Source organism: Pollicipes pollicipes, unplaced genomic scaffold (assembly GCF_011947565.3).
Source record: "Pollicipes pollicipes isolate AB1234 unplaced genomic scaffold, Ppol_2.1 Scaffold_6138;HRSCAF=7277_pilon_pilon_pilon, whole genome shotgun sequence".
Taxonomy (NCBI): domain Eukaryota; kingdom Metazoa; phylum Arthropoda; class Thecostraca; order Pollicipedomorpha; family Pollicipedidae; genus Pollicipes; species Pollicipes pollicipes.
The window spans coordinates 30,612,875-30,624,325 of NW_023596818.1; the positions used below are offsets into that span (position 1 = coordinate 30,612,875).

Below are 11,451 nucleotides of genomic sequence, written 5' to 3' on the forward strand. Positions count from 1 at the left end.
AGGCGGCGAGGTCACGGAGCGGCGCGCCACGCCCGCAGCATGCGTCCGCTCACCTGGTGCACGATGATGGTGAACGCCTTGGTGGAGTCGCGGCCGGAGCTGGGCATGTGGTACAGCTGCACCCACTCCCTCAGCAGGTACTCGGTCTTCTGCTGCATGTCGGGCGGGTCGTCGAACTCGCGCGCCTGCGAGATGCCCTTGTGGATGTGGGCGGTGGGGCCGCTCGGGCTGCGGTCGGCCGGGAACGGCGGCTCGCGGCCCGCGCCGCCGGCCCGCACCTGCTCCAGCAACAGCGGGATGTTCTCCGGACAGCTGCCGGCCGGAGGAGACCACGTCAGGCGGCGGCGGCGGCGGCGGCGGCGGCGGCAGCGCTCACAGCTTACAGAGCCCGTCTCCGTCCCGCGCGCCACGTCCCGGAGCGACAGTGAGGCGGGTCCGCCCGGGACCGCGGCCGTCTGCCTCTGTCTGGTCTGGACCGGTGTCCAGCGCGGCCGGACCGGCTGTCCGGAAGGTCCTGTCCGGCCGGGACGCCGCACTCACCCGGGCTGCTGGGCCAGCTTCGCCAGCGCGTCCAGCGTGTTCATGAAGTCGTTCTCCGTGACTGCGTTGCTGCGGTCGTCCACCAGGAACGCCTGCATGGCGGTATGAGGGTTGACAACCGATAAGAAGGGAGAGATGAGGTTCTGTAGTGTGCAGCCACACCTGATCTGCAGCCAGCTCTTGCCACTGCAGCCCACAAGAGAGGCTGCAGTCCACACTAGCAGAGGTGGTAATGAGACTGTATATGAGACATATATGTGTATATATATATATATATATATATATATATATATATATATATACATATGTACATAGAACATATATGAGACAGGCATAGGACAGTAGGAACGGGCAGACGCCAGACAGCTTATACATTACGTGCTAATCGACTAGAACACACGAGACCAGTGACGTCCTCTGACCACGCCCGCACCGCCATCCACACCGACCTCACAGCGTCATCCTCAGCTCGCCAAGCCCGAGCCCGGCCCACCTGAAGCAGCTGAAGACTGAGGCCCATCAGGCTGTAATTGCCGGCCTCCATGGCGTGCGCCAGGTGGGCATCGAGCTGCTGCGTGGAGACGAGCCGGGCGCGGATGAGCGCGTCCACCGCCTCCAGGTTCAGCCGCTGGTCCTCCCGACACTCTATCACCAGGCTGCCGGCGGGGCCGCCGCGGCGTCAGAGACGACCCACGCGGCCAGCGATGGGACGGGCGGGGGCGTCACAACAGTCACGGAGAGCCGGCACCGCCCAGATGGGATCGGTTAGCAGGCGGGGGCGCCGGAGCCGTCACTGAAGGCCCGCCTACCAGGACCCGGTCATTACACCGCGGCCGTCCAAGCACGGCCGGGGACGCATCCCTATTACAAAGCTATCGCCATCACATGGCTGATGTCAATCAGTTCCACTCACCAGTCCTGCACCCGCAACGACCATTCAATCGAACCCAGCGCCGACCCCACCGACGCACCAGCGTCCTTTCCAGCCTCCCAAACATCAACACCTGCCCATGTCGTCGCCGTCAGGCGCCCCGCCCCCGCCACTGCCGCCGCCGGCCACAGCAGCCGCCGCCGTCTCACCTAGTGACGTGCTTCTGAACCCAATGCGGTCCGTGCGCGCGCGGATCCTGCAGTGCTCGCAGCACCATCAGGTGGCCGTCGCGACAGCGCACGGCCAGGTCCGGGTCAGCCGGCAGCTGCGACATGTACTCCAGCAGGCCGTCCACCGCCTGCGGACGGCGAGGTGCACAGTCAGCCGCCGACCTCGGGCGCCCAGAGGCCGCCCCTGCAGCCCCCCCCCCCCCCCCCCATCGGCCTCAGGTGCCGCACAAGCCGCCACTGCAGCCTCTACCCCTGCCCACCGACCCCCGCGTGACCGCAGAGGCCGCCACTGCAGTCCCCAACCGGTCCTGGGTGTGGCCGGTTTGTAGCCGAGCAACGCACACATGTGGGCTCGTATCGCATCAAATAGGGGCGGAATGTACGGGCAAAACGAGACAAATCAGATCGCAGCAGCACCGCAGCTCAGTCCCTCCCGCCTGACCGGGCCACGGACGGCTCCTCATATGACAGGCCGCCGGCGCAGTACGCACCATCTTGACGAGGTGGACGTGGGCGTTGGGGTCACGTGCCGCCGCGCTCAGCGAGACGTCCTTGGCAAGGCGGGCGAGCGCCTGCGCCTGGGGCGCGGCCGCCGCCGCCGGGTGCAGGCTGTGCACGGCCGCCTGCAGCTCCAGCGACAGCTTCTCCAGCAGGGCCGGTAGCTCGTCGCTGGCGGCGGACGGCAGCGGCAGCGGCGGCGGCGGCGGCGGCTGAGAGGCGCGCAGCGGTGGTGGACCCTGCCAGGCGCGCGCAGAGCGACGGTCAGCGAGGCGCGCGCTCGGTCGGCGCGGGCGTGTCCGGGGTCGCGCCTGGCGTCCCGTGGCGACCAATGGGCCAAAGTAGGCTTCCTCGCTACTCTTCTCAAACGTCATCAGCTCAGTTATCGCTAGTTTCGTCCATGCAACAACAGTAGCTCACACGAGGGTGGACTGCAGTAAATCCGTAATGCGTCAATTGCCCAATTTACTATACCACAGCGCATATAGACACCGAGCGTCCTCCTTGCAGGTGGGGGACACAGGCCGCCCATCCTGAGTCAGCCGCTCACCAGTGCCACACCGCTGGAGGCGGGCGGCGCCACCTCCGGCGTGGCGGCGAAGCCGGGCACGGAGCGCGCGAACTCCTCGAACACGGCCGCCTGGCGGGCGGTGAGCGCCGCCAGGCGCAGCGGCTCGGGCATGTGCGACTCGTGGTAAACGGCCATATGCGGGTCGACGTAGCGACGTCCCTCCTCGCGCGCCCTCTTGCGCAGGTCGTACTCCTGCGGCGCGCACAGACGACGGTCAGTGAGCTCGGCGCCGGCCGGACGGCCCGTTCGCTAGCATAGGGCAGGACCATTGCCGGCCCTGAAGCGCTGGTTTGGTTACAATTGCTTCGACAGATCGCTGCACTAACGCCAAAACTGGAGGCGGGTCCAGCCTAGATCAAAGGCGGCCGTGCCACGATCTTTACCACGAGATGTATGCCGCATACACATACACCCGCCCATACATACGCCGCATACACATACACACCCGCCCATACATACGCCGCATACGCATACACCCGACCATACATACGCCGCATACGCATACACCCGCGCAGCTTAAACGCAGGCGGGAGAACCAGCACAAAGTGGGCCCTCGGTAAGCATGCGTAGAGGGTCTCACGACAATGGAGAGCTGTTGCCGGAACGACACGGTGCGCGGACAGCCGTGTCCGTCGCCGTCGCCGGGCGCGTTACTGACCGCCATGAGCCGCTTGTCCACCTCCAGGATGGCCTTCTCGACGGCCGTCTTCTGGATGAAGCAGCAGGCCAGCTCCACGTTGTCGGCCGCCACCCGGCCGGCCGTCTGCTCCATGAACTCCTGCTGCTGCGGCGTGGTGGCCGTCTGACGGCGAACGGCCATGCCCGTCATTCACCGGCCGCAGTCGGACTGGCCGTCGCCGGGGCACGGCCGCTGTGGCGACCGCGCCCCGGCGCAACCACCGTACCTCGGCCGCAGCCCTGTGCCGGCGTCACCCACCTGCAGCTGGCGCGATGACAGCGGCAGGCTCGCGGCCGGCAAACTCCTGCCGTGGACGCGGTACGCCAGCATCGCACTCGTCACAACGTCGCCGGCCCCAAACACGATCAGCATTCACTCCGACCACGCCTCCCTCGGGCTCCAACGGGCGGCTGGGAGGGAGGTCCGACCACGCCTTCGCCAGGCTCCAGCGGGCGGCTGGGAGGGAGGTCCGACCACGCCTCCCCCGGGCTCCAGCGGGCGGCTGGGAGGGAGGCCACCACGGCCTCCCCCGGGCTCCAGCGAGGCGGCCTGGGAGGGAGGTCCGACCAGCCTCCCCCGAGGCTCCAAGCGGGCGGCCAGGGAGGGAGGGTCCGACCACGCTTAACCCGAACCCCCGGGCCCAACGGGCCGGCTGGGAGGGAGGGTCCCGACCACGCCTCCCCGGGCCCAGCGGGGCGGCTGGGAGGGGGAAGGTCCGAAACACGCCTCCCCCGGGCTCCAGCGGGCGGCTGGGGAGGGAGGGGTCCGACCACGCCTCCCCCGGGCTCCGGCGGGCGGGCTGGGAGGGAGGTTCCGACCACGCCTCCCCCGGGCTCCGGCGGGCGGCTGGGAGGGAGGTCCGACCACGCCTCCCCCGGGCTCCGGCGGGCGGCTGGGAGGGAGGTCCGACCACGCTACCCCCCGGGCTCCAGCGGGCGGCTGGGAGGGAGGTCCGACCACGCTACCCCCCGGGCTCCAGCGGGCGGCTGGGAGGGAGGCCCGACCACGCCTCCCCCGGGCTCCAGCGGGCGGCTGGGAGGGAGGTCCGACCACGCCTCCCCCGGGCTCCAGCGGGCGGCTGGAGGGGAGGTCCGTACCACTGCCTCCCCAGCTCAACGGCGGTTTGGGAGGAGGTCCGACCACGCCTCCCCCAGGCTCCCAACGGGGCGGGCTAAGAGAGAGGGTCCGACCACGCCTCCCCCAGGCTCCAACGGCGGCTAAGAGAGAGGGTCCGACCACGACTGACGGCCGGGCCCATAATACGGCAACAGGAAAGAAAATCGCGGGCTGGCGACGCAATGACCTAAATGGGATCTTTTGTAGTGAAAATACGGACGCCCATTCATTTCACGATCATACTGGGGGAGCCAACCCAACTCGATAGCACAGCGACAGCATGCTACCCACAAACGAACCGCCTGGCTCGACCGGCGGGTGGACCGCGGGCCGGCGGACACTGCATCGCCTGCACGAGCTCGGCGCCACCGCCGGACGTTGCACGGGGCGGCCACTCACCCGGACCGTGCCGAGGCAGGGGCGGCCTTGAACGTTGGTGGCTATGGAGACGGCGAGGTGGTCGCGGCAGTTGATGAGGGTCAGTCCGGCCGTCAGACTGAGCACCATCTGGTGAGGCGGCCGCGCGCATCTTCAGCTCGTCCGGGTCCAGCGCCAAGTCCTTCTTCACCACCTGCTCCACCGTGTTCAGCCGCCAGCTGGTGGAGAGGGGAGAGGGCGTCGGGGGCTGCACACGGCCGGCGGGGGACCGGCACGCCGTCGACACGGCCGGCGGGGGGTAAGCACCGGGCCCAGCTCCTGAGGACGACGTGCGACGCAAAGAAGCCGACGGAGCCCGCCGCCGCGTCGTTGGTGACGGCTAGATACCTCACGTTGCAGCAGTTCTCTCAGCAAGCAGCAGCCGGCTCACACCAGTCCTAGTCAGTACACACAGACACGCAGCAGCACACACTGAGACTAGCAGCAGGAGCGCGGCAGTTCCCGACAGTCCTGACCACTCCAGCCGGCGTTTGCAACAGGAGGGCCCCCCACGCCCGGTGCCGCCGGCTCACCTTGCAGTTACGTTCGACGGCGCGCGGGGCAGCCAGTCCTGGACGGTGCGCTCCACGGCCGGCCTCACGATCTGCTTCAGCTGCGGATTCCGACTGGAACAGCGGCAGCTGCCCGGACGGGAGCCGCGGTCAGGGCTGAGCGAGGCGCCAGCTCTCCTCGCCAGAGGAACGAACACCACCCTTAGAACAGCGCACTGTTACCAGTGACGAGAAGCTCCCACCTACAGCTTATTACGTACACCTCTACAAAATGATCGTTTTCTCCAGCAGAGCCCACGCATGACAAATAAACGGGAAGAACATCAACTCCTCCGTATAACTGCGGCACCACTGCGGCGGCAGGCGGTGCTGTCGTCCGCACCGTGACGTTGATGGTGATGTGTGGAGCGAGGCCTGCGATGCTGCTGGTGTTGATGTCCCCGAACGAGAAGCGGGGCGCCGTCGCCGGCAGCACCACCTCGGTCCACCGCCGCCGCCGCCGCCTCCTCGGCCTCGCCGGCCGGCGGCGCCAGCGGGCGGACGTGGCCGGCGGCGGCGGAGGCGGCGGCGGAGGTGGCGGAGGAGGCGGCGGCGGGGCGGCGGTGGCGGAGGCGGCGGCGGCGGCAGGGCTGGCGGCGCCGTCAGGCTGGGCCGCTTCAGCTGCACGGGCAGCCGCTGCTGTCGCAGCGGGTCGTTGAGGCACTGGCTGGGCGTCAGCTCCTGCCGCCGAGGACGGTCGGTGAGCGCGGCGCCGGTGCTACAGCGGCTCCGGCCGGCTCACCGCTGCCGGTTGTGAGCGGCAGCGAACGAGCGACGAGGGAAGCTGCTCCCATACACAATGGCACGCGTGTCGCATCTCGGATCATAACGTCAGATACACAACAAAGATCAAATGCACGGGAATAGGTCTGGCTGCAATTAGGCTGTAACAACACAAAGCTCCAGACCGAAATCATCAACGTCATTTTCAGTGGACACACTTCTGCGAAATCCACGTCACACAGATACCCAAGGCGTTACACAGGACTGCAAGATGGATACCCAAGACATTACGAGGGACTGCAAGATGGATGCCCAAGGCATTATACAGGACTGCAAGATGGATGTCCAAGACATTACGCAGGACTGCCAGATGACACCCAGGGCATTACGCAGGACTGCAAAATGGATACCGATGGCAAGACGCCCTCTGCAGTCAGCGCACATCACAAAGCCCATAATCAATGGATGATTAGTCATAACCAGCGCAGGCTACTCACGTTCACGTCCAGCGAAAGTGTCTTGCAGAGCACCTCAATCTCGAACTTGAGGTTGAGCTTGAGGTCCTGCTCCTGGTGCAGCTCTGCCAGCAGGTTCATCAGACCCAGTGTCCAAGGATTCGGCGGCTTGAAGATCTGCCGGCGGTGAGCAGCAGCGTAACCAGCCGCCCTCTTTGCCGGCCTGAGAACCGGCCAGGCTGGAGCCGGCGGTCTGAGCACCGGTCAGGCTGCAGCCGACGGCCTGAGCTTGGGCCGACGGCCTGAGCACCGGCCAAGCTGCAGGCGACGGCCTGAGCGCCGGCCAGACTGCAGCCGACGGCCTGAGCACCGGCCAAGCTGCAGCCGACGTCCTGAGCTTGGGCCGACGGCCTGAGCGCCGGCCAGACTGCAGCCGACGGCCTGAGCTTGGGCCGACGGCCTGAGCACCGGTCAAGCTGCAGCCGACGGCCTGAGCACTGGCCAAGCTGCAGCCGACGGCCTGAGCACCGGCCAAGCTGCAGCCGACGGCCTGAGCATCGGCCAGGCTGAAGCCGACGGTCTGAGCACCGGCCAGACTGCAGCCGACGGCCTGAGCACCGGCCAGACTGCAGCCGACGGCCTGAGCACCGGCCAAGCTGCAGCCGACAGCCTGAGCACCGGCCAGGCCGCAGCCGACGGCGCCAAACGGAACCAGTCTGACCGCGAAGGCCGACCAGACAGACCCGCCACGGCGGGCAAGGACCAGACCCCAGCAGTGGGGTCAGCCAGACCCGACAACAAAAACCGGACGGAAGCCGAGGCCTCAGCCGTCCACCCCGCTGTAGCCCATGCGTCGCCCGGGCCTGTCGCACACTGCCGCGCGGGCCCTCGGTCGCCGGTGTCGCGGCGGACGGCCCGGCGACACCACCAGTGCAGGGCTGTGGCCACCTCGCCAGCATCGAGAACTAATTCCACCGAGCGAAACCACGAGTCCACGCACTTCAAATTCGCCTCGGGTGGACAAACAGGCCGCGAATCACGCAATTTTAATTGGACTTTTAATCGGCTGTAATCGGCGCACCATTAATGAAAAAGACAACATAACAGTGAAGCCAAATAACAGTGAAACCAAGTATTTCCGGCAAAACCAATGCGTTTAGGTTGCGTGACGCTCACGCTGCACGAACCAAAAGTGCGTACCTTTCACTGTAACAGCGGCCCCAAACGCCCGCGTATGTCGGTGGCCTACGGCAGCATCACCTCACCTTGGACTTCGCGGACGACTCGAGAACCTTGGCAACGAACGGCACCACGTACAGAAGCTCCTGACACCCAGGTGGTAGCCTCGATGACCAGCGACTTCATGTCCAAGTCCGTCTGCAACGGCCAGTCGGCGCCCATCCAGCAATGTCCCAGGCATCACTGGCGGAAGGGCTATGCAGCCGCAAGACATGCAAATCACCCAAATCAACAGTCACGTAGATTTCGAAGCGCGGGCAAAGTGTAAGCAGCGAATAGTTTGGCGAACACGAACCAACAGCCTGCTGGCTGGTAACAGCCGGCAGCGGCGTGATCACGGCAGGTGAACGCCGCTGACGTAAAAAACCGCAACAACACCCCGTTCGTGGCGCGACCGATGGCGACGAGCGATGTGACCGAGTATGACCCCACAGCGCCGTGGATCATGCCACAACCCGCCTGTCCCCGTCTCTCCCCGCTCACGCCTCTTGGGCAACGCGCCCGTAACGAGGCTCCACGCTCGTGCGCACAACATCTGTCTGGCGCCCCCCCGGGGCGTGCGCGCCAGGTCCACAAGCAGCCGAGCCGCCCGGGGCCCGGCTGGGTGTGTCGACAACGCTTGGCCACATCGGGCGATCCCAGACCTGAAGGATCGGCTTGTTCTTGGCGATGGACATCAAAGCCCAGCCAGGCCACAGGTTTCTTCAAGATCGTCCGGTCGTTGAACTTCTCCACGCCCTTGTCTGCTCGCAGCAGAACCTGCCAGCGAAACACCAAGTTACTAATAAAACACGTTTCCTAGACACGCGCCACTTCCTAGCCGCGAAATGCTATCGTGAAAAGAACACACACGGCGTGCTAGCAAAAACGCATGCAAGACATGTTGACGAGCAGTGTTTCACAATGGCCTCAGGCAGCTGACACCCAAAAGACACGCGACAGGCTCGGGTGGCGACAGACGGGGACCCCCGGCAACAAGGCTCATTTGCTTCCTGACACGGCCACACGTGGCACAGCACAACGGAGCACAAGCGGTGCAGTGGCACAAACGCCGTAACGTCACGAACCACGTGGACAACACACAACACAAGACCATATGACATCTGACCCCCACCGGTGTCACCCCGCAGGGTGCGATGACACTCCCGGCGTGTCGACACCCGCTTCGAGCTTGAATACATCGCTGATTTACAATTCAGAATGCGTGGATTTTTGCACAGCCGCTGCATCATCTTTGCTGACACTCCTGCCGCCATGTTTCGTCACTGTAGCTCGCGCCATTTGTGCAGTTAGGTCAAAGTCCGACTAGTCAAAGAAGAAGACCTTTCTTCGGCGCGGGACGACGTCATCACGCCACATAGGACATGACACGTCGCGTCGTATCGCGGTCCGGTTCGCTAAGTTACAGCACAGCATGGCACGGCACGGCACGGCACGGCACGGCACGGCACGGCACGGCACGGCACGGCACGGCACGGCACGGCACGGCATGGCAGTGCGACCCCGCCCCAGCGCGGCCCGAAAGCGGCGCCATCCACTGACCTGGATATTGTTGTACAGCTCGCGCAAGCAGAGCTGCAACAGCTGCGGCAGCTCCAGCGCGTCCATGAAGTTGGCGTAGAGCGTGTGGAAGTTGGGCTCGATGCTGACGCGGCGCATCATCACCACGTACTGCGCGAACCAGGGCCAGTAGTCCCGCTCCATCACGGCCAGCAGGTCCTCACACTGCGGCACAGGCGGTCACCGGCAGTTAGTCGGTCGGTCGGTCGGTCGGTCGGTCGGTCGGCCGTCAGTCAGTCCGTCAGCCAGCCAGCCGGCCAGCCAGCCAGCCCAGCCAGCCAGCCAGCCAGCCAGCCAGCCAGCCACAGACCAGCCCGCGTGCGGAGCCGGACAGGTGACAGCGGCAGAGATAACAGCATGCCAGCTCCTGGGCGCGCAGTCAGCACAGTGTCCTGGTCAGGGTTATCGCACGGTCGCTTCCCAAGCCGACGCGCAGAGCAGGCGAACCGACGAAGCCAGATATAGCAGACGGCCGAGTGTAGTGAGGTCACGGGTCAGCTTCGACCACGCGCGCATCCAAGCGCTTCCCGGAGCCGACGGTCGTTACTGACATTTTTTTTACATGCGGGCTGGGATATCTCATCAAAAACCATCACTTGTGTTTCCTGAGATGCCAGACTAATGAGGCAATCCACCAGCTGATAAGCCAATCAACAATTGATACACCAATGCTCGGATAAATAGCTCAGACGAAAGGCGTGTACGCTCAGTATTTTGTTATTTTCTCTCAGGTGACGTGTCAAAGCCTCCTCGTCCTCGCTATTAGGGCTCTACGGTGCCCTCAGTACTGACGCTACATGGCGCTGCCTGTCGCTCACCTTGGCAGGAATGGCAGGCACCGCCGGCAATCACACCTTATATCTCTGGCTTCCCAGACGCGTCAACCACTACACTATCGGTGGTACGCTGTCAGAGCCTTGTCAGAAAGCAACCACTCAGGCCTGCCACGAGGTGCTCTCGCGCCGCCTCACCTTCTGGCTGAGGTTGAGCTGGCTGAGGTTGTTAAAGATGAAGCCGACCTTGTCCTGCACGACCTCGGAGGGCGGCGGCGCCTCCTGCAGCGCCTTCACCAGCGTCTCGATATTCGTCGTGTTGGCTATGGACGGCCGGCCGGAGACGAGCGCGGCAGTGAGCACCGTGGGCCGGGCGCCGGCCGAGGAGGCGGCGCTGCCGGCCGGCGCCGCCGGCGTCGCCAGCAGCGACTGCAGGTGAGCCGGCAACACAGAGCCCTCGGGCCGACCGGCCGGCTCCTGGGAGCGCATCCCGCACTCCACGTACTGAAACGGCGCCGAGCACGAGCGATGACGCGGCAGACGGGTGGCCAGCTCTCGGGGCAGGGGCACGAACGGAGGGACGCACGAGGGACGCCGTGGGGGGCGATCACCGGACGCGGGTCACACACATGCCTTCATGCTTACAGCAATGACCGTAACTGATAGATCTCCGACTGTCATGTTCAACTGCTGCCACCGAGAGCGTGATAAATTAGCATGCGGATGCCTCCGACAGAACGGTTGAAACAATAAGGCCACGTTCGAAATGCCGGCCCCGAGCCACGACCGCCGTGTGGACACTGGCGCTCACCTCCATCAAGTGTCTGGGGAACTGGCTGAAGTGCTGGATGGTGGCCAGATGCTGGCAGTACTGCGGGTACTCGCGCAGGCGGGGCCGGAACCGGTCCAGCGCCAGCACGCCGAAGTAGTACATCTTGGAGCCCGGCTGGTTCTTGACGGCGTCCAGCACGTAGCGCAGTGCCAGCCCAAGGCCGTTGTAGCTGCCGGCCGGACAGGACGGCGTGAGGGTGGAGGTCTGATGATGGGGAGAGGTGAGGGAAGGCATGCGCTAGAAAGAATAGGATCCATGGAGACACAGGGCCAGAATGCCGGGGAGACGAGGTTTCAATAGGCACGGGCTCAGGGAGACAAATTCAGGGACGCAGAGGGGTGGTGGACACTAGGGAGACACGAGGTAGAGCTGGAACCACAAAAGATCAGGAAGACA

At 65.1% G+C, this 11,451-nt stretch overlaps 1 protein-coding gene across 1 annotated transcript in view; it reads right to left on the reverse strand.

Annotated features, from left to right (window-relative positions):
* The window catches only part of LOC119105561 (CCR4-NOT transcription complex subunit 1-like), an 18,931-nt gene that overhangs the window by 6,420 nt on the left and 1,060 nt on the right, over positions 1–11,451 (reverse strand). The window contains 19 exon segments of the mRNA XM_037229022.1: positions 54–312; positions 541–632; positions 1,034–1,196; positions 1,621–1,769; positions 2,133–2,378; positions 2,690–2,902; positions 3,369–3,512; positions 4,905–5,012; positions 5,456–5,563; positions 5,817–5,906; positions 6,041–6,154; positions 6,694–6,828; positions 7,917–7,992; positions 7,994–8,028; positions 8,535–8,570; positions 8,572–8,649; positions 9,433–9,615; positions 10,422–10,727; positions 11,035–11,224. Coding sequence (XP_037084917.1) covers positions 54–312; positions 541–632; positions 1,034–1,196; positions 1,621–1,769; positions 2,133–2,378; positions 2,690–2,902; positions 3,369–3,512; positions 4,905–5,012; positions 5,456–5,563; positions 5,817–5,906; positions 6,041–6,154; positions 6,694–6,828; positions 7,917–7,992; positions 7,994–8,028; positions 8,535–8,570; positions 8,572–8,649; positions 9,433–9,615; positions 10,422–10,727; positions 11,035–11,224 — 2,725 coding nt within the window.